This window comes from Dromaius novaehollandiae, chromosome 21 (assembly GCF_036370855.1).
Source record: "Dromaius novaehollandiae isolate bDroNov1 chromosome 21, bDroNov1.hap1, whole genome shotgun sequence".
Classification (NCBI taxonomy): Eukaryota; Metazoa; Chordata; class Aves; order Casuariiformes; family Dromaiidae; genus Dromaius; species Dromaius novaehollandiae.
The window spans coordinates 1,845,973-1,867,137 of record NC_088118.1 but is presented as its reverse complement, the minus strand read 5'-3'; the positions used below and the strand labels follow the sequence as shown (position 1 = coordinate 1,867,137).

The 21,165-nt window shown below is 67.7% G+C and overlaps 2 protein-coding genes across 2 annotated transcripts in view; both read left to right on the top strand.

Moving 5' to 3' along the window:
• Positions 1 to 1,001: 1,001 nt before the first annotated feature.
• Positions 1,002 to 13,817, top strand: LOC112991725 (uncharacterized). The gene is made up of 12 exons (XM_064524066.1): positions 1,002 to 1,477; positions 9,440 to 9,502; positions 9,753 to 9,791; positions 9,923 to 9,997; positions 10,112 to 10,148; positions 10,299 to 10,348; positions 12,168 to 12,257; positions 12,969 to 13,007; positions 13,104 to 13,178; positions 13,351 to 13,387; positions 13,525 to 13,555; positions 13,746 to 13,817. The coding sequence occupies exons 2-11, from the start codon at positions 9,445 to 9,447 to the stop codon at positions 13,547 to 13,549; spliced, it is 525 nt and encodes a 174-aa protein (XP_064380136.1). The 5' UTR covers positions 1,002 to 1,477; positions 9,440 to 9,444; the 3' UTR covers positions 13,550 to 13,555; positions 13,746 to 13,817.
• A 6,507-nt stretch (positions 13,818 to 20,324) lies between these two features.
• The window catches only part of DSCAML1 (DS cell adhesion molecule like 1), a 95,722-nt gene continuing 94,881 nt past the window's right edge, over positions 20,325 to 21,165 (top strand). Inside the window, exon 1 of the mRNA XM_064524191.1 lies at positions 20,325 to 20,509. Coding sequence (XP_064380261.1) covers positions 20,467 to 20,509 — 43 coding nt within the window. The 5' untranslated portion in view covers positions 20,325 to 20,466. The remainder of the gene's footprint in view (positions 20,510 to 21,165) is intronic.

The following is a 21,165-nucleotide window of genomic DNA, read 5'->3' as shown; positions in this document are numbered from 1 at the left end:
CGAGCACTGGGAAAGGTCAGAGGAGCCCCAAACTTGATTATAAGTGCTTGGTCCCTGCCTCGCTTACTGCAGGGTAACTGACAGCCTTATCGTGTTATCCTTGCCATTAAAGAGACTTGACGTTGTCCAGCTCCTCCGTGCCGGCCTGTATCTCTCGACTCGTCTGAATAATTGCCTTGAAATGCCAGTGCTGCTTTATTTTCTTCTTCTATTTTACTGGAAACTGGGAAATGAATGCATGATGCCATTAGGCCACAATATGCCATTATTGTCTGCGAAGCTGATTTCCATCCAAGATGCATTTGAGCGATTAGGGGATGAAACATCTCAGTGGCGGCAGCGTTGCCGAGGCGTTTTTCTCGAAGAAATGGCTCTCCAGGGCGGCAGCGGGAGCTGAGCAGACACGGGCGTGCTGGCCTGGCCGGGGAGGGAGCGGCGCCCAGCAGCGTCCGTCACTCAGCTCCCACCGCAGTCCCGTTTCGAGCACGCTGCCGTCCATCTGACACCCTGCCCCAGCCCGGGAGCGGCTCCGGGCTCGCACAGATGTCACGGAGCAGTTTTAGCCCTGTTGTTTTCCTGGGGGTGCTCGCGGGGACGGAGGCACCCGGTTCCCTCACTAACGGCACTGCAAATTAGGCCCTAAGAGGGAGTTTCGGGAAACCTTGATTACAGTCTTCCATGCTTCCCGTCCCTTTCCTGGGGATTTGGCAACCCAGAGATTTCTTTTCCCTTTTCCCAGTGCTTTGCACAGATCTCCAGACGAGCAGGGCTCTGGCAAGCCCTGGGTCGCTGCCGTCCTGCTGCAGACAGGCAGGGCCAGCCGGTCCCTGCCAGAGCGGCCGTGGCCAGCGCCCGCAGACGGACTTGGGGGGCTCAGGGCACAGCCGAGCCCAGGCTCCGCTTCCTCTGCGGCGGTGGCCAGGCACAGGCGTAACCCCCGGGACACGAAACCCGCCCCTCCCCGGCTCCTGCTGCTCCGAGCACGCCCAGCGGGGCGGTGGGAGCGGGCTGGCCGGCGGCCGCGAGGCGCGGCGGCAGGATGTGCATTCGCGGAGGCAGGGCGGGGGGCCGCTCTCCTCCTCCCGCCTGCGGGGCGGCGGGCTGTGCTGTCCGGGGTACGCGCCGGGCTCCGCCGCGCTCGGGGGCGGCCCGGGGCGGGTGCTTCTCCGCAGCGCCGGGCGGCCGGGGACGGCGGCGGGCCCCGGGCGCGCCCCAAACGCGGGCAGGCGCCGGCGCGGCCGAGCAGGGCTGCGAGCGCCCCGCCGTCGGCTCCGGCGGCGGCCCCGGATCGCCCCCGCGGGCGGCCCCAGCGCGGCCCCCGGCGGCGCCGCCCCGCTCCGCTCCGCCCCGCTCCGCGCCGCCTCCCGCCGCCTCCCGCGCCCCTTTGTGCGGCAGCCCCGCTCGGCGCGCACGCCGCTCCCGCCCGCCCCCGACCCGGCCCGGCCCGGCCCGGCGCGCCGCGGCCCCGCGAGCTCAGGTGGGTCCCGGGCGCCCGGCGGGGAGGGCGCGGCGCGGCGGGGCAGCGCCCGGCTCGGCCCGGCCGGCGCCGGCTCGGGGGTGTCGGGCGGCTCCGCGGGGCCCGGCTCCGGGATGCCCGCGGCACCCGGCTCTCGGGCTCCAGGACACCCAGGGCGGCTGTCGGGGGGGTGCCCGGCCCCAGGGTGCCCAGGGTGCCCGTGCCCGCGGTGCCCAGCCCTCGGCTGCCCGGCTTCGGGATGCGCAGGCTGCCTGCACCCGGGGGGCCTGGCTCCTGGGTGCCCGGCCCCAGGGCGGGGAGGGTGCCCAGCTCCCGGGCGCCTGGCTCCGGGATGCTCCGGGTGCCCGGCCCCAGGATGCGCCGCCCCGGCGGCCCGTCCCACCGGGGTGCGGTGAGGCCAGACGATGCCGGTGCCCAGCTCTGCCAGGGAGGCAGCTCGGGCGCAGCTTGGCCTCGGTGCCCTGGGGCATCGCCCCGCTCCTGGGGTGCCTGCATCCCTGGCAGTGACGGCTGCCATGGCAACGCTGGGTACCATGGTTTCCCCTCTTCGTGCCGTTGCCTGGATACGAGCCCCCATGCCGGGGGGAAAGGCTGCTCCGGCTGCCCGACGGTTCCCCCCTGGAGACCACCGTGCAGCCCAGGGAGCTCACCTGCGAGCTGCGCTTAGGGCTCAGGCGGCCGCGGCCTCTCCAGCTAATCCCCGGGCTGTAACATGTGTGAATTTCAAAGGGGAGGTAATTGCTCTAGCAAAATATTTGGCAGTATTGTAACTTCTGTTGTTAAATATTTTGGTAACACCGTAGCAGTGTTTAAACCACCAAGCACTTTCTCCTGGAAAGGCATCTGAGAGTGGAGGAAGAGCATATCTCCCTGGGTGTATAATTAATGCTTCTGAAGAAGTGGATATCTGAATCCGTGTGGAGGAACTCGGATCTTGCAGGAATATTTCTGTGGGAGGGGAAGTGACAGGTGGTTTGTGTGCATATGAATAAGCTTTGCAGCATGGGAGAGCCAAGAAGTCGAGAAGCGCTGCGTGTGGATTCAGACTCGCCGAGGTGCCCTGCGCCGTTTCAGCGAGCCCGTGGTGCTCCGAGGTGCTGCTGGGTCGTGTCTCCGTGCTGGATTTGTGCTCCCACCGAGGGGTTTCGCTCCCGGGTGGCGATGGGGATAACTCCAGGGAGATCCTACCCCTGTGCCGGCGGAAGGCAAGAGAGCTCGGAGGGATAGGGAGAGGGTAGGGAGATAGGGACCGTGCAGGAGAAAGCTGCCAGTGTAAAGTGTAGCTAAGGTGCTGTGGAGCCAGACCACCTGTTGCAGCTCTCACTCGGGGAAAATACCCCCAGGACCTGCGAGATGTGGGGCGGACGGCATCTTCCTCCTCCGGCACCTGTGTTTCACGCTTGCATTTCATCTTGGCTCTTTCCTTGGTGCTTATCCGCTCGGGCAAAACATCACAGGGAGTCACGGTTTTGCCAGGAGTTTCAGCTCCCGCGCTGAGGATAACGCCGCGGACGTCCCCGTCCCCCTGCGCCTGCCCCGGGATGGCCCTGCATCTGCACGCTGCCGGCAGCAGCGGCCGCGCAGCCCCCTCGCCGGAGCGAGGACAAAGCCCCGCTGGAGCGGGCGCGCGGGGCCGTCCCGCGGGGTGGGCGTGGGCTGTGCCGCGCGTGCAGTGGCGGCCGTGCTGGCGGGGGGCACGGCTGCCGGGGGGGCGCTTCTGCCGGCCTCGCGTTCGGCGGAGCTCAGAGCCGGCGTTCAGAGCAAACCGGCGCCGATCACCCTGGAGAAAATGTCTGTTCTGTGATGCTCTGCTGATTGTGGAAGTGGTGTAGCAGCGCAGCAGGCGCGGAGGCTTGGAATAACGCTGTCATTTCGGTGTTTCGGGTGCTTTGGACTTATCTCACCGCCGGGACCTGCCAGGTAACGTTCCCTCTGCTTTTGACTTCCCTGTGAGGCTCTTGTCGTGTCGGTGCCGGGGTGCTGCGCTGGCAGGGCCGGCCGTGCCCCGCTTGGCGAGCCGAGCCGGGGCTAGGACGCTCGAGCTGGGTGTGGCAGCAGGCTCTGGCCGTTCAGGCGGGTGCGTTTGGCGTTTGCAGTATCTTGGCTTTCGGGTCCTGACCGTCTGTCACACACATGGGGAGAGACCGGGAGCAGCCGCGTCGGTGCTTCCTGCAGGGAGGTCGTGTTGTTTCTTGCCTCGCCGCGAGCCGAGGCGGGGGCTCCTGCCTGCCCTCCCCGCGGCACGGGGCTGCCGCCGGCTCGGCGATCGCTGCGCGGAGCTTTACCTCGAATACAGGGCTAGCGGAGCTGGCGTGCGCCTGCCACTTCTTATCTGGGGAAACGTGCATCATCGTGGTGGGCCGAGGACCGTGGGCGAGCCAGATACCGCCGTGCCGATTTGGCTCACGCTCCTCGATGTGTAAAAGCACAGCTGCCGGGGCTGGCAGAAGCCCTGTGGGAGAGGAGCGTGGTGCCGTGCCGCAGGGAAGCAGGGGCTCGGGGCGTGGACCGTGTCCCGGCCGCGGCCCGTGAGTCAGCGCGGTCGCGTGCTCCCGAGCGCGACGCCCTGCCGGGGCTGCCCGTGCGGCCCCGGGGCTGCGAGTCCGGCTCAGCGGGAGCTGGGCTGCAGCCCGTGTCCCCGGGGCTCCTGCAAGCCCTGGTTTCCTCCGAATATCCCCTCTCCTTGGGGGAAACAGCCTCAAGGGACGATTTGATCTCAGCAAGATCTGTTTTGTGCCTTTTGTCCGGTCAGCCTTTGAATCAGCACCAAATTTGGGAAGTGCCGTCCATCTTAGAGCGACGAGGGTGGAGATCTCTCCCTCTGCCTCGTTTGGGAACGAGAGGCACAACAACAGGCACATTAATAGCCAGACTGATGCTGACGTGAAATGGCAGAAGAGCACATCCACGCGTAGCTGGAAATGTCCATTCGCACATGCACACTCCCAAACGCTCCCGGCAACCCGGCAGTGCTGTCACGGTCTTGGGGGCTTGGCACAGAAACCGGAGATTTTAACGAGGTCTGATCTTCAGGAGATGCCCCGAGGACGCCGGAGGAAGGGGGAGGCTGCGCAGCGCGGCGCCGTGACGGCTGAGACTTGACAGGGCTGATCTCTGCGGAACAGCGGGGAGGAGAAGGGTGCCGCGAGGTTCACGGCCGTTGCGAATTCACCTGCCTTGGTCTGGCACGACTTTCCGTGGCACGGGGAGCTGAGCAGGGAGCAGCAGGGATGGGGTCGGCCTGCCTGAATCCCCCTGCCCTCCCGCTCTGTCACGTGCACACGCATGCACACGCATGCACACGCATGCACGCTCACACGCATGCACACACATGCACACCCCCCCGAAGCGAGGCTCGTGAGGGTGGCCCCGAGCCCGGGTGGCGGGTCCCCCCGGCAGGCACCGTTCCCGGCTCTCCCGTGCCTCTGTTGCCATGGCGATGGTAACGGGGACAATACTATTTTGTTTTCCCTCCTAAAGCTGGCGAGCGGGTCGGGGGAGAGGGGAGGGGAGGGGAGCGCCGCTGGCTGCTGCCCCGCTCCCGGGGTGTCTCTGCCTCTGGCTGCACCACGGCCGCTCGCGCCGTTTTAACAGGAAAAAACCATGTTTTGCTCCGGGTCGCACGCAGCGCGCGTCGCGCTCCCCGTCGAGCGCGGCTTGCGCGGTGCCTTCTGGCTCGGCCGGGCGAGCGCAAACTCGGTGTCGCTGGCGGGGAGAAAACGGAGCAGCCTTGTTCCCGAGCGGGGGCCGGGAGGAGGGCGCTGGGGGCAGGGAGCAGCTGGACGCGCTGCTGAACGCGGGGCAGCGAGCAGCAGCTTCTGCCTGCAGCAGTTGCACCCGAAGGCGCGAGCGGGGGAAACGGCAAGGCTTTTGCCATGTTTGCTCTTCTCACTTTACTCCAGCTTCACCGAAAAGTGGGTGGGACAGCTTAGCACAGCCCGGAAAGCCTGTAACACTTGGCAAAGCATATGCTTCCTTGGAGGAGAGCCGGCCTCGCCTGCGCTCCAGCATGTTGCATTTGTTTTTCCAGCGGGGACACTGCCAGTCCTGGGGCTTAGCTTGTGCGGAGAGAGGTTTCAACACGCAACAGCGTGCAGATTTCAGGGCTTGAGTCAGAAAAACCAAAGAGCATGAGTGTGGTGGGTGCTTGTGCCGAGGAAAAACTGAACTCTGCTGGCGCCGAACCGCAGAAGCCAGGACCTGAGCAGGGGACGGGAAGCAGCCGCCGTGAGCAGCCGGCCCCCGGCCGGTCCCCGCGCTGGCCAGCTGCGGGAGGGCGAGCTGCTCCCTCCTCCCTTCTCCCCGGGGGCCCACGGAGCTGCTGCGGCTGGAGGCTCCGGGCTGCCCCCGCTGCTCCTGCCCCTGGGCCGTGCTGGTGGGGCAGGTCCGTGTGGGTCTGGAAGTGCAGCCGCGGTTCGTAACGAGACCCGCGAGCCGGCGAGCGCTCCCCTCGTCTCAGGTTTTGCCGCGGCAGGTTTGTGCGGCTCTGAGGCTTCTGTCTCAGGGCAGCGAGTCGCTCGGGCGGGCAGTGACCCCCCAGCATCGTGTGTCTTGTCCCTGGCCGGGACGTCTCTCGCTGGCCGGCTCCCCGCCACGGCAGCTCGTCATTCTGTGTCAGCAGAGCACACGGGAGCGCAGGGCCAGCGCGGGGGGCAGCTGGCACCGGGGCAGCGAGCAGTGCCATCGGAAAAGGCGCAGGAAAACCGTGTGGAGCCATATGCTGCTTCCCGGGGGGCCGGGAGGGCTGACAGCCTGCTGCCGGCCGACGGTGCCAGACACGCAGGCGCTGGCCTGTTCGCCGCCGCGGCGTCTCTGAGCCGCTCAGCTCTCCCTCTCCCTCCATGGTGCAGAGAAAGGTGAAAAGCAGCAGCCCAGGTGTGAAGCAAAGCGCCCCAAAATAGCACGGGGGATGCAGGCCCTGCAGCGTGCCGGCGGGGAGCGCGGGGAGCCCTGGCCTGTGCAACGTGGCTCAGCGCGGGGCAGCGGCTGCTGCCCAGTGAGTAACAGCAAATTCCCCGGTTGCAGGGGATGTTGTTCAGCTGCCTGCTACAAAAGTAGTCAAACAGCGAAAAAAGCCCTGATGAATCATCTGTTCAGCAAACAAAGGCGTCATTAGTGGACGCACAAGATTCGGCTGATACCATTCGCCCAGCAGCGAGCGGCCTGTGCTGTGTCGCACCTACACGTGCACGTACAGCCCTCGCTTCAGGTGGCGGCACTGGTTTTGCCCTGGCGGCAGACGCCGTAACCAAACAAGGCGCAGAGGAAAATGTGCAACTGCAAGTTACTGGGTCACCAGCGGCTGGGCCCTCGGTACACGTTTCTAAAAGCCGGTGATCAGGCAGCATTGCGTGCCTTGCCGAAGGAGGGGCTGCTCTGGGCGCCGGGAGCCGGAGGCACGGTGCCACGCGGCGCGGGAGCCTGGCAGCGCGGCCCCGGGCACCGCAGCACCAGCGCCAGCCGCAGCGACGAGAAAGTAAACCCTGCGCTGTTCAGATAAAACACGTCCGCTTCCGAACGACAAGACGTGCGAGGGGAGGGAAGGACGTGAATTAGCATGGGATGCAACTTGTTGTGATGAATACAGAGGGTGCTGGAACGTGTTGCCTGCGCTCACGGGCCAAGCGCGATGCTGGAGGCTGCTGCTTCCACAAGCAGCGCTGGAGGTGGGTCCATGCCCTGTGGGAACAGCAAGCAGCCCCGAGGCTGCAGGATGGGCTCCTGGGAGCAGCCCGTATCCCCTGTCCCCACTCCCCCAAGTACGCTTGTGCTGCCAAAAGCACAGGCAGCAGAAGCCAGTGGGACAGGGCTGGAGGCCGCGCGTGCTTGGCAGCACCTTGCTCTCCCTTGGCATCACCACGGTGCTCCGAGCAGGCCCGGCGTGAGCCCAGCTATGCAGAGGGAGCGATGACATTGGGAGGAGAGCTTGTTGCTGGGGGGGACTTGCTGCCTAGCAGCGTCGTGCGGCCTCTGAGCCAATGCACGCACCGCCGGCAGCCTTGCCGTTGCGTTGCCCGTGCCTCCAGCCCCCCTGGTTTTCTCTCCGAAAAGGGCCCTGCTCCGAGGGGCAGCCTTCGTGCCGGCCCTGGGCACCTCGCTGCGAGGGGCTGCGGGGGGCTGGGGTGGGGGGGGCGCTGGCCCCGAGGAGGGGCACTGCCGGGGCTGGCCGGGGGCGCTGGGCTGCAGCTGGGCTCCGAGCCTGGGGCCGACATTTGACCTGAATCCGGGCAGGCTCCAGCCGGGCTGGATAGACCAGTGCCGGGATCTGCAGCCACCAGCTCGCCGAACTCCTGCTCCGTCGCGGGCCCCTTTCTTATCTGCCCCAGTGCAGCGCGGCAGCGGCGGCCGCTCGCTATTGCTATCGCTCGGAGCCGGCTGTCGGGGCCGCGCAGAGCTGCCCAGAGCCCCCCTCGCTTGCTTCCCGCGGGGCTGCGCTCGCACCATGTATGGCCTCGGCGCCGGCGGGCCGGGGGCGGTGCTGGCCAGGTGCCCGCGCCCGGGACGGGCCCCGCTGCGGAGGAGCAGGGTGCTGCGCGCGGTGAGCTCTGCTCCGGCGCCCGGGGCTCCGCGCGGGGCTGCAGCCCGCTCGGCCCCGGGAGCTCCCCGCCGGCGGGCCCTTCCCCACGCCCCGCTGAGCCCTCCCGCCTGCACCGGCGCTGCCCGGGGCGCTTCGCCTCCTCTCGCCCCTTCGCACCCGTCAGTGGGCAGGGTGCCCCCCTGCCGCCAGCCCCGGCGCTGAGGAACGGAGGAGCAGCGCACGTGTGCCCTGGGGGCACTTAGCAACCGCCTGGCAGCGGCAGGAGGGCTAAACAAGCAGAGCCCTCCCGCGCCGGGCGAGCGCGCACGGCCGTCAGACGGGCAGCACCCACCTACCTCCGCCCTCCCCAGCCAGCGGCTCCGGCGCCCGCGGGAGACGCCGGCGACCCCGCGGCGAAGCCCTCTCCTCCTGCGGGCAGGGGTCCCGCCGCACGCGCCCGTCGGCCAGCCGCTGCCAAGGGTGGCTGGCCGACCCCTGCGCCCGTGCCCGCTGCAGGAGACGGAAGGACGCTCGTGCCGGCCTCGCTGGGCTGGCTGCGAGTTAATGGGTAACGCGGCCGCTGCCGGGGCCCTCCCTGCGCGGGGCGGCGGTGACTGGCGCCAGCTGGCCCTGCAGAGCAGCAGCACGGCCTCATCCCGACGGGTGCCTCCGTGGGGTCGTCCCCAACGGGGTCATCCCAACAGGGTCATCCCAACGGCATCATCCCAACGGCGTCATCCCAAAGGGTGCATCCCCATGGGTGCATCCCCATGGGTGCATCAGTGGGTGCATCCCGATGTGCAGATGGCAGCGGGCCCTCGCCACAGCATACGAGTGCTTGGGAGGGGACGGTGGCGGGCTCAGCTGTGCCACGGGGCTGAGCACCGTTCGCAGCCTCTCCGTGCTGCTGCAGGCGAGAGCGGGGAGCCCGGGGGGCAAGCGTGGCCGTGGCCTCGCCGCAGCTGCGCCGGGGGGCTGGAGGCACCACCGCGGCCCTGCGAGACGGAGCAGGGGCTGCGGTGCCGGCCGGCCGGGCCAGGGCCAGAGGCGCTCGGCGCAGGAATGTAATTGCTATGCTAATGGGGACAAGCTGGAGCACGCTGGGGGTGAAGGGCGCGGTGCTGACCTTCATGGCGAGACCGCGGCCCTCGTGCAGGCCACCCGGTGCGGTGCAGCCGGGAGACTCCCCTGACGCCTTGCACGTGTGGCTCAGACCCTTCCCGGTGCCTCCTTCGCCCCACAGAGCCGCCGTGTCCCGGACCCGCTGGGGCCCGGCTGTGGCCCCAAGTCTCCCCGCCGCAGCCCCCAGGGCCTGGTGTCGGGGCCGGGCAGCTCAGCCAGCCCTGCCGGGCTCCTCCTGCCACCCAGGGGTGCCGGGGCCGGGGCCCATGCCCTGCTCCCGCTGCCCTCGCCGGGCGCTGACCCCGCTTCTCCCCTCTCCGCAGCGGCCATGGAGGCGGCGCTGATCTTCCTGTGCTCCCTGCTGCTGCCGGCGGCTCTGGCAGACGGTACGTGCCGCCGCTTCCCGCGCGAGGAGGAGGAAGGGGCACAGCGAAAGGGCCACTGAGGCTGCATCGCTTCCTGCTCGGGGGGCTGGTGTGGGGCGTGGGGCAGTGGCTGGCCATGTGTGGGGTGCCGGGACCCACTGCCCGCGGGCGACGGGGGCAGTGGGGCACAGGGCGAGCCGTGCCCGGGCTGCGGGGCTCTGCCGGGCTCCCACCATGCTCGGCTCGTGCCAGCTTGTCCCTTCCTTTGCAGTGGCCACCCAGGAGAAGGAGAAAGACCCCTTCAACTACGGTGAGCATTGCCGTGTGCATGCGTGGGGCTGCGCGAGCTGGGGCGGGCGCGCGGCTGTGCTGCAGGGAGCAAAGGATGCTCCCCTTCCCCGCGGCCGGTCAGAAATGAGCCTCCCTGCCTTCTCCCCCCAGACTACCAGAGCCTGCGGATCGGGGGGCTGGTGTTCGCCGTGGTGCTCTTCACCGTCGGCATCCTCCTCATTCTCAGTGAGTCGGGCGCTGGGCACGGGGCGCTGGGCCGGCTCCTGCGGCAGCGCGGGCGGGGAGGGCTGCGGTCCTTCCCGCGTCGGCCACGCTCACGGCTTCTCCCTCCTCTCGCAGGCCGGAGGTGCAGGTGCAGTTTCAACCAGAAGCCCAGGTGAGTGTGGGGGACATCCCCGGAGGGTCTCTGCCCCGCGCCGGTTCCTCCCGGCGTGCCGAGCTGCCGGGCGCGGAGGCGGCGGTGCAGCCCACTGGCAGGGCTGGGGCGCGCGGCCCGGCTGCTCTCACCGTGCATCCCCTCTCGCAGGGCTCCGGGGGACGAAGAGGCTCAGGCCGAGAACTTGATTGCCTCCAACGGTAAGGTCTGCCCGCCCGCGGCGCGCGGGGGCTGCCCTGCCCGCACGGGGCTCCCGGGCGCCCGGCGGGCGCGGGGCTGGGCGGCGGCGAGCCCTGCAAACCGCTCTGCCTCTCCCCTTGCAGCGACGGGAGCGCCGAAAGCGGAGAACTGAGCGCCAGGCACGCGGTGAGTGGGGGCCGGCGGGGAAGCGCGCGGTGCCGGGAGGCCCTGCCTGTCCCGGGCTCTGCCAACCCCGGCAGCGCAGCCGGCCGAAGGAAGCATCTGCGCGCATCTGCCCTTGCTTTGCATTTCCCTTCCTCCTGCTGCCCTTGCCCGGCCGCTAAAAGTGCCGGTGAGGGACGGGGCGCTGCTCCCGCGCCCGGCCTGACTCGCTGTCCCCCTTCCCCGCGCAGCCCCGGGGCCAAGGACGGATGCTCGGACCGCCGGTGCCAGCGGCCTGCAAGGAAACCGAAACCGCGGCGACAAGCCCCCGCAAGGAGCCGCGAAGATGCTGTGTCTGTGTCCCCCCCCCGTCCTCCAACGCCACTTCTCTACTTACCAACCTGACTGAGCGCCACTCACCGTCCTCCCTGCCTCCAGTGACGTGCGATGTTAGTGTAAGGTGACCGTCACCTCTAGGGCTAGTTGTTGCTGATGTTGTAGTAGTGCCTCTCTCCTCACCTTTCTCGTGCTGTGAGTGTGACGGGCCGCGTGCGGGACCCCCGCGGGCCCCCTCGCCCGGCGGGGATCGGCTGCAAAGCGCCGCGTGCGTGCGTGCACGGTGCTGCAGAGATCCCGCCGCAGCCGTGCTTCGGGCACCGCGGCTGCACGCCGTAGCTGCGGCGCGGTGTGCGGGGAGGGGACGGGAGCCCACCGCCCGCCGCGGCCCCAGCAATAACCCCCGGCACCACCCAGCGCCAGCGCCGCGGGGACGAGCGATGCAGCCAGGGGCCGCGGAGAGGCTGAGCCCCTCCGGGGAGGTCTCGCGATGGGGCTCGGCTTCATCGCCCCGCGCCGCCGAGCCCCGCGCGCCAGCCACGTGCCCGTCACGCCGTCGGTGTTGGAGTGACCGTGGTGTCTGTACTGTGCCGTCAGTGTTAACACGAAACCAAGAAAACCTTGTGGTGTCCCGAAATGGCGCAACCTCGACTGTCGTGAAATAAACCCGAGCCGTTGTCTTTCCTTCTCAGCAGGCGAGCGTGCTGCCGCGGCGGAGGGCCGCTGCGGGCTGCGTCCTGGCCCGAGGGGGGGAACGGGAATAAAGTGTCGTTTCTAGCGGTGTCTGGCTGCAGTTCACGGGGGGCCGCGGGGAAGGCGCAGGGCCTCGCGGCTCGGCCCCCCGCACGCGCCCACCGCCAGCCCCGGGCAGGCATTCGCGCAGGGGCAGGGCAGCGCCCGGGGCGGCAGCGCCCGGTGCAGCCGCGGCGGCACAGACGGGGCTTTGTCAGCTCCCCGGGGCCAGCGGCAGCTTCAACAGCAGCCGGCGCCGGGCGAGGGCAGCGCGTGGGCAGCGGCCCGTCTCCGCGCCGGCCCCGAGGGACGCGGGCACAGAGCCGCCTTGTTCCTCCGCCTTGCACGAGCCTCCCGCCGCGGCACCAACGCGGCGCTGGAGCAGGGTGCCGACGCCGCCGTGCCTGCGCGGCGCCCCGGCCGGCACCGGGTCCCCCTCCCGAGAGCCGGGCTCCGGCTGCCGGTGCGGGCTGATGCTGGGACCCCCCCGCGCCGCCCCTCCCCCGCCCTGCCGGCCACCCCCCGCCGCAGGGCCTCCCGCGCCGGGGCAGGCGGCAGCCCCGTGCCTCCCCGTGTGACCGCGATAAACATTACACCGCCGCCGTTAATGGTTAATGAGGTTTGCCTCCCAATTAATGCGCTCTCCCCGGGGCGCCCGCCCGCAGAGCGAGGGACGGCGCGCGGGCACGATGGGCGACGGTAAGGACGCCGCGGGGACGGGGCTGCCTGCGCCCCGAAAGCGCCCCTGGCCGGGGACGCAGCACCCTGCGGCCCGGCCACCACGGGAAGGGCTTCCCGTGGGAATACGGGCACGAGGAGGAGCAGGCTCCAGCACTCCTGCCGATGCTCCACGGTGCAAGGAGCAGGCTCGGCTCTCGTGGGACGCAGAGGGACGGGGGCAGGTGACTCGAGCAGCAGCACGCAGCCCCTGGACAGGACGGGGACGGGACTGCCGGCCTGCAGGGAGGCTGCCGGGATGCACCTGAGGCATCGGCCTCAGGGGCTGTTTTGTGCTCCCGCGACGCCCGAAAGCAGCCTCGGCCCTTGCGTGCACGCTGCGGGGCAAGCGGTGCCCCTCCCGGGTGCCCGCACAGGCTGCTCTGCCCACGCGCAGCCCGAGCAGGCGGCGCCGGCTCCTGCAAACGGCTGCGGCGGGTCGCTGCCTGCAGCTTCATCCGGAGGTGGAAACAGCTGCACTTGGCAACCCGCTGCCTCCGGGAAATGCAGGGTGGACTTTAAACCTGCTGGGGGAAAACAGGAATTTGGGAATCCTTTGCTCGCTGAGCTGGATCTGAAGGAGACGGGAGCGCGCTTCCTTGCAGTCCTCTCCCGGTCGCTCCCGCCTCGCCTCCCGGTGCCCACCGCGAGCCCGGCGCCCCGGCTCTCACTGCGTTGTCCCCTCTTTTGCAGAGCACGCGCCCGAGCAGGGCCTGGACCGGTTCACCTACGGTAAGTGCGCGCGGTGCAGCCCCGCGGGCTGCGCGGCTCCGGCAGGCTCGGCCCCGCTCGCCCTGCCGAAACCCGCCCCGTCTCCCTCTCCCCCAGACTATGACACCATCCGCAACGGGGGGCTGATCTTCGCCGTCGTGGCCTTCGTCATTGGGCTCCTCATCATCCTCAGTAAGTGCCCGGGCGGGCTGGGCGCCCTCCGCAGCCCTGCACTGCCTGCGCGTGGCCCCTCTCCCGGCTCGCCGTGGCCCCCGCTGCCCGGGGGGCTCTGGCGGGGGCTGCGTGGGGGCAGTAGGTGCCCTCAGGTGCCCTCAGGTGCCCTCAGGTGCCCTCTCGCCCCCAGGCCGGCGGTTCCACTGCGGAGGCAAGAGGAAGAGGAGGTGGGTACCGCGCGGCCCCACGGCAGCCCCGCTCCCCGCCGCCCCGCTCCTGCCCGCGGAGGGGCCGGGAGCCGGCTCCCGCTCCCCTCGGCCGCGCTGCCCGCCCTAACACGGCTCTCCCTGTTTTCCGTCCGCAGACAAGGGGACGAGGAAGACCTGTAGCCGCAGGTGGGCAGAGGAGGGAGCGCTGGGCCGGCAGCAGGGCTGCTCCGAGCGCTCAGAGCCCCTCGCCGAGGGGGCTGCGTGGGGGGCTGCGCGGGAGGGGAGGAGGCGGCGGCCGGGGAGGCAAGAGCCGTGCCCGGCATTGCAGGATGCGCTGGCCCCGCCGATGCCTGACCTGGCGCCCGCCCGGCTGCAGAGCTCCGGCGGCGGCGCAGAGGGAGAGCTTCACCCGACGCAGCAAAGTCCTCGCCGCCAGCCGCCCCCGCCCCGCTCCAGTGGGTCCGTCGCCCTGCTGCCAGGCCGGCACGCGGACCGCCCGCACGCGTCCCCCGTTGGAGCCCGCCTGCCCTTCCCGGCTAATAAAGCTCCCGCTGAGAGAGGTTAAACTTTGTGCCTGAGGCATTTGAATCACCCACTCTCCTGGCCCAGCACCAACAACTTTCCTGCCCTGCAAACGTCTTGCACTTGTGCAAGGTTTTGGAGTTTTGCATCCGGCCCTTCGGTTTGGCAGCCTCGCTCATCCTGGGATACAGACAAAAAAAACCCCTCTTTTTAAACAGCTCTCGCGCAGCGGAGCAGCGGGTGGTGAGGAAGCTCGCTCGGGAGCGCCTTTGCGCGCGGGGCGACTCGGGCCGACACAGACATCTAGCGACGAGCCCGGGCAGCGCCGCCGTGCCGGCCCCGGGCACCTGCCCCTCCAAACCGGCGCAAGCCGCTGCGTGGTCGCATCGTTCCCCGCCGCCTTTGCAGCTGCAAGCGAGCCTCCCCCTGCTCGGCAAGCCTTAAACACACACAGAATGAGAAGTCGCACGAGCAGCCGAGCCAGCGCGCTCTTGGGCCGCCTGCCCCTCGCGCCGCGCGCCGCGGTGGCTCTCCGCGCTCAAAGCGGGAACGCGGCTCCCCGCGCACCCCGGGGCCCTGCAGAGCCCAGGGCAGCGTCACCCCCTGCCCGGCACCCTGCGAGAGCCGGCGGGGCGGGTGACGCGGGGGCTGCGCCGAGCACGGGCCGGTACTGCCATCTTGCGCTGGGAGAGCCTCTGCGCGGCGTGGGGACCGGCCCCGCGGCCCGCCGGGTCCCCTTGCAGCTCCCCACCGCCGCCCGCAACGGGGGTCACCGCCGACGGCGCAATAGGATTAGCCGTGGGAAGGTTATTAGACAAAATCCATGCAATTGGTATAATCTGAGGTGCTTATTTAGCACAGTAAGGAGATTATTTTGAAACATAATTTTGCATTGACACTGACCCGTTAATGGAGACTCATTACGGCTTTGCAAGCTCGAAGGGGAACCGGAGTCCTTGGGCGGCGGCAGAGAAGCCCCACTAGCGGCACGGGAGGCCTTGCCCGCTGCCCGCCGCAGCTCCGACCCTCGCCGTGCTCGCTGGCGATGAGCGCGGGGCGGCTGCGCCTCGGCAGAGAGGAGCTAACGGGGCGCAGCAGCGGGAGCGGAGCCGGTGCGTGTGATGAGCCGCTGCCTGGGGCCGTGGGGCAGAGAGCACATGCGCTGGGGCAGCCGGCGGCCTCGCGGAGGAGGCTCCCATCTTCTCCCCTGAACCAGGCAATCTCAGAGGATTCCCCTCGCGCTCCCTTGAGCCATTAATCTGCTCAAAGCAGATCTTTTCTGTGACAAAAAGGGGATTGGGTAAATAATACGGTGGACAACCGGCGTGTCCTTTTCCCCTGGGAAGGCGTCCAGCTCGGAGCAGCTTCCCCCTGGTGCTGGCTGCTCCTGCCTCAGCGGCCCCCGAGCAGACATGCACGGGGCAGAAGGGCTGCGGCCGCGCGGGGCTTAGCCAGCTTTTGTGCTTAACGCGTGCCCAGATGTGCCGGGGCCCCCGGCAGCTCATCGCATGCAGCCCGGAGCGCGCCGGGCTGGCCGCCGCTGCTCCACCGTCTCTGCAAGGGCCAGGGACGCGCTTGGCCCCCGAGGAAAGGCGAATGCAAAATGTCTCCTGGTTAGCGAAAACGGGAGCGGCAAATGGTGACTAACGGAGCCAAGAGGAACGCGTGGCGATGGGAGGGCTGGGCCGGGCTGGCGGGGAGCCAGGCGCCCGCCGCCGTCTCCCTTTGTTCTGCTCCCGAAAAGGCTGCATCCACCAGCAGCGAGGCGCCTGCCCAAGCAGCAGCGCCGCTCCGTCTTCTCTCATCCTCCTGACCCGAGGAAATGATATTTCGGCCCTCCATTCCGTGTCGCACATGCCCCAAAGCAGCAGTTACTGCAAAATAACCGATCGCATGCAGGATGGATGCAGCGGGGCCGGCAGAAGCGCCGTGCATGGGCTCGCTCCTCAGGCCGGCTCTGCTGGCGGGTGGAAGCTGGGAAGCTGAGAAGGGTCCTCATGGATCCAGTTTGTGCCTGTTCGGGCTCAGGGCCGTGCCTTGGCCCTGCCAAAACTTTGCTGGTGACTCCAGGCTCACACCGGAGGCAGCGAGGGCCGCGGCCGCCGCTTGCCTCCTGCGGATGGGACCTCCTGGGTCCGGGCAAAGGCTTGGGAAGGGGCTCGGGGAGGCTGCGGGGCTGCTGGCACCACAGCACCCGACATAATCCGATCCGCGCTGATCAGTGCCGTGCTTTAATGCTGCAACACTAGGGGGAAGCAAAAAACAAGCTTCTTTCCCAGAAAGAGTCTTTGCCGGGCCGGGAGCAGAGAGCTGGTGGAGCCGCTGCGAGACCTCGGAGCACCTGCCCTGGTCCGGCCAGGCTGCTCCCGACTCCCGGGGCGGAAATGCAGCGGTACCCCGGGCACGGGGACATCCCGCTGCCCTGCACACATTTGTGTGGCCAAGGGGTCTGCCCCCGCGTGAGCCCCTGCGGTGGGCACCCTCCCACCCTGTGCACCAGGCTGGGGAAACGGAGGCACAGAGCGGGCCACGGGGTGCCCGGGGCAATGCACAGCCCCAGGAAGCACCCCACAGTGCTGCTTTGGGGGTGTGCTCAGCCTGGAGACCCCAGCCCCATTGCCAGCATGGGGAGGGCACAGGGGGATGGGGACACACGTGGCTATAGGGGACTGAGCCCTGCCGGAGGGCCTGGCCCTTTAGCGCAGGTGCAGCTCTGCAATCAGCCCAGGTGAAACCGGAGGCAATCAGCCCAGGTGAAACCCGGAGGGCAATCAGCCCCAACGGCTCTTTAGCCCTCCATTGGGAGGGGCCTGGTTTCTTGCTGGGAGTTACTGGTGGGTCTGGGCAGTGGGGCTTTGCATGGGGCAAGGCCCAGGACGTGCTGGTGGCAGCAGCAAGGGACCGGAGCAGGCTGTCTCCACCAGCTGAGAGGTGCCACGAGGCCGAGGCAGCTGCTGCGTGGGCAATGCGCTGTGGACCTTGGCGGCAGCCGGTGGGTAGCTGTGTGGCTTAACGCCTGTTTCCTGGGGGTTTTCCCTGGGCGGGCAGGGGAGGGCATGGGGCTAGGCAGTGCGGTGCGGTGTGGTGTGCCCAGATGGAGGGCAGTGGGGTGTGCCCCACAGCGCCCTGTGCCCATCCGTAGCACTGCTCCCTGGGGAGAGGCCCTCCGAGCAGGGCAAAAGCTTCCAGCTGATTTGTTTGTAGCAGGGCGAGTTTGTTTGTGTATTGGGGAAGCAATACCTCGGGTGGAGAAGCAGCCGGCAGGGGAGCCTGGTACCTCCGTAATTCCCAGTCCTCAGGGGCTCAGGCGCTAGGTGCAAGTGCTGTCTGGGGCCAGGACAGGAGCAGTTGCTGAAATCATGGCTGGGAAGGAGCAGGGAGCCCGTTTGGCTTGGAGCTGTTGTGTGTTGCTTGTGCTGGGAGCGCAGTGGGAGCGTGTCTTTCCTGGGTCAGGACTGGGATTGGGGGGGGGGGGGGGGCTGCTGCTGCTGCTACAAATGCTTGTGACCTGTGTGGTGCTTGGGCCGGAGAGGGAAGCTGATCGCATGAGCGCAGCCTTTTTGCTAGCAGTGCTTGCTGGTGGCTGTGGCAGGTCACTCGGTCCTGATTTGCGGGCCAGTTGCTAGCAGGGAGTGTGACCTGAGCTTCTCCTGGTGGGTAGCTCCTGGCCTCCCTCCCTTGGAGCCTCTTACACGCTGCCAAAGGCTGGCTTAGAGCCGCCTGAGGAATTAATTTGATGAATTACGCCTCTTCCTGAATGCAGCTGTATAAAGCACATGATACTGTTCCAGCCCCCAGATTGGGCTGTTGGTTGCAGTTTACCAGCTTCACGGTTTGAATGCTCATGCAAAGATGTGCAAATGGTTCCTGCAAGCGTTCAAACGCGGGGGCTGCAGGAACGCTAGCACAAGGAAACTGTGGCCGCGGGGCTGGTGCGGGGTGGCGTGCCGCTGGGGCGGGAGGCTGGCAAGTGGTCTTGGCCAGACAGTCGCTGGGGGGGTGACGGGGTGGCCAGCTCAAGGGCTGACCGTGGCTCTCCAAGCACGAGCCAGGGCTGGTCATCCACCCTGTTGGCCTGTAGCTGCGGTCTCTGGCTACTTGCAGACCTGCTGGCAGAAGCTGTTTTGTCCTGGAGGAAGGGGCTCTGCGGGATGTGAGGCTAGCTCTGCGGTTGCTGCAGAGTCTGTTTCTCCGGGCTGGAAATGAGGAAACTCGCTGGAGGTGCTGAGCAGCCAAGGGAGCTAAAAATGAACCGCCGAGTAGCGTTCGCTCCCCCCGCACATGTGCCCCAAGCAGAGGTTTGCGAGGCCCCGCTGGTGCGGCGCCAGCGAGTGTCCTGCCAGCCCATGTACCTCGGTTCGTTCAGCGCTGCGTGTAGGGGGGCAGAAGCTGCACCTGAGTCCAACGCGCTGCGTGCTGGGTAGCGAAGCGCTCTTGCAGCTTCTGTGGCCGGGAGATCCCTGCCACCAGGCCTGTCTGCTGCCATCCGGCAGCAGCTGCTGCGGAGGAGCGGGGGCAGATGCCTCGCGTGTGTCGGGGCTCCCCAGGGCCTGCGATCTCTCGCTGCCTTGGTAAGGCTCTGAATATCAATTTCCTCGCTAGGTATCAGCCATCATCTGCGTGCGGATGTAGCTGGCAGCTGAAAGGCACCTCGGTTCCCGAGGGGATGTGGGTGCGGGGGGTGCACCAGCGTCTCGGGACGCTGCTGCTGCGCTGCTGCAGCCTCCCGCAGCCCCGGGCGCCTGGTGGGTAGCGAGCGAGCCGGCAGCGAGCCGCTTTGGGCCCGGGAACACACGTGCGCGCGTGGGCGTTGTGTGCGGGAGAGACACCCACGCGCCGTGCCGGCGCTGCTGCGGCTGCCTGGGAACGTGCTGTGCAGGGGGTGGTGACAGCTCTCAGCGGCACAAGGGAAGGTGGAAGGCAGCCTGGAGAGGAGGGGAGGGAAAGGAAAGGCTGCGGTGCCTCAGAGCCGCCCAGCCTCTGCTCTGCGCTTTGCTCTTGGCTTGTCAGCACTGAGGTCTGGGTGGGCCTTGCCTGGCTCATCAGTAAAATGTGGGGTCTCTGCTGCGGTCGGGGGCTCCTTGCTGGCATCCCCTGGGCCTGGTGGTGGGAAGGGTTTGGGAGCACATGTCCTGGCTTCCCCAGCCGGCAGGGGAGCTGGGGCCTGCCCCGGGGAGAAGAGCAGCCTGATGCTGCTTGTGTTGGAAGACTTGCGTGGCTGCTCTGCCCTGCTGAGAGGGAGCGGGCCAGCGCTCCAGGCTGAAATTTGCAGTCACGGGGGATGTCCCTGAGCAGAGAGGGGAAGGGGAAGTGAGCTCTCGGGCCAGGCAGCAGGCTGGGTGTGCTGGAGCCTGTGTTGGCAGCTTCTGTGTCCCCGGGTAATTGCAAAGAGCTGGTGCAGGTGGGAAATGGTGAAGAAGCTGTTCTTACTATTTTTTTAACTGGGGGACAATGTTTAGGGTTTTCAACTAAATCTAAACAGTGCTTTCTGGAAATCAAAGCGTGTTGTTTTCCTATTCATCATTAAAATTGGAATGCTTCAATCTTGTTGCTAATTTCAGCAGGTTGGGGGTGAGAAGGTAGCTCTGGGAAGGAAAGCAAACCTGCTGCAAATGCTTCAGCAAAAGAGATTGAGCTGCTTTAGTGATCTGGACAAATGGGCTTTGATGGGACTAAGTCTTGGAGAGCAAGAACCGAGGCTTGAACTAAGCCTTAAATACTCCCCAAAGTAAAGCATTACCCATCACTCACTTGTTATCTGTTGGCTAGAATGATGGGCAAGTCTCCTAGGCCCTAGGTTGCTAAGGGTACAGGAGAGGCCACGGCACAAACAGCACTTGCTCTTGCTGTTCCCACGACAGGGAAAACCCAATTTTTGTCCTGTGGTTACTGAGTTTTCCGGAGGGCAAAGGAAGGAGTGCTGCAGCTGTGAATCTTAGGTGACCAAAGCGTGCCACAGCACACACGGGCTGGGGGAGCAGCTCTGTGGCTAGGACAGGGAAGAGCCTCCCTTACCAAGCCGAAGCAGCAGGTTTGCTGTGCAGAGAGGATGGAAAAGGTATTAGCTGTGTTCCAGCCTCTCCGGGCTCCGGCTCAACGCTCAGCTCGGCTTACAGAGCGCGTCCGGCACAACCTGGCAGCCGCTGAGCCCGTGTGTGTGTCTGGCCCGTGCCCCGCAGGCAGCCGAGCCCTGCTGCTGCCACAGCCCGGGGAGCGCGGGGCCGCCTTGCACGACGGCCGGCCGGGGGGGCTGCGGCGGCGTGTGCGTGACCCCCCCCCCCTCCGCTAGCCCGAGGGCCGGCTGTCGCCCCCGCGCCGGCGGGCAGCGAGGGCAGCGGCCGCGGCCGGGGCGGCCCCGACGGGGCCGGCGGCGCGGGGCGTGGGCGGGGAGTGCGCGGGAGCCCGGCCCACCCGCCCGACGCCACTCGCCGGGGAGGGGCCGGAGGAGCCGCTGCGAGCTCCGCTGTGGGCAGCGCAAGCTGGCGAGCAGCGCGGCGGCAGCGAGCGCGGACGGCGGGGGCACGGCACGCTCCGCTCTTGCGCCGCACCCCGGGGCCATAGGTGCTCTTTATGGCATGTGGCTGGTAACTTTTTTCCTGCTGTACTCTTTGCGGAAAGGTAGGTCGCCGCCGGGGGCGGCGCGGGGCGGCGGGGGGCACCTGGCAGCGCCGGGGCGGAGCGGGGCCGCGGCTCCCCGTGCGCCCCCTCGGGCGGCCGCTGCGCTCGCCCCGGCGGAGCGGGCTCGGCTCGGGGTGCGCGGCCCGGAGCGGCTGCTCGCCCGCCGCCTGCCCGAGCGCCTGCGGAAGCCCGCGCCGAGGTGCGCGGCGTCGCCGTGCCGGGCAGCAGCCCCGGGGCCGGGGCTGGCGGCGGCCCTTGGGCCGGCTTTGTTCCGCGTCCCCACTTGCCCGGGACCGCGTCGAGCCACGCTCTGGTCCCGCAGCACAGGGTAGATCAGCGAGGCTTTGGAAATCGCACCCTTCCCTCTAGGAACGCCGTGTTAAATGCAACCCCGTGGGCTGATATAAATCAGATTGGGTGGAAAAAAGACATCGTGGAGCAAGTGTCAAGGAGATGCACGCTTGAAGATTAAAGATAAATTTAAAGTTGGAGGTTAAAAGAATGCTGCCCGGGTCCGTAGAGGTAGTACTCGAAACCGGGTCTCTGCTATGTGTGCAATGTCAAGAGAGCCGAGGAGCTGCGTGTAACGCGGGTAGTTAAACCACGGTGCGTTTGTTACAACAATCAATTGATGTTACATAAAGGAATCGCCCCTT

Coding starts and splice junctions, on each gene's coding strand:
- LOC112991725 (XM_064524066.1), top strand. CDS start 9,445: ATGGAGGCGGCGCTGATCTTCCTGTGCTCCCTGCTGCTGCCGGCGGCT. Junction 9,998..10,111: donor CGGCATCCTCCTCATTCTCA/GTGAGTCGGGCG, acceptor CTCCTCTCGCAG/GCCGGAGGTGCAGGTGCAGT. Junction 13,008..13,103: donor CCTGGACCGGTTCACCTACG/GTAAGTGCGCGC, acceptor CCTCTCCCCCAG/ACTATGACACCATCCGCAAC.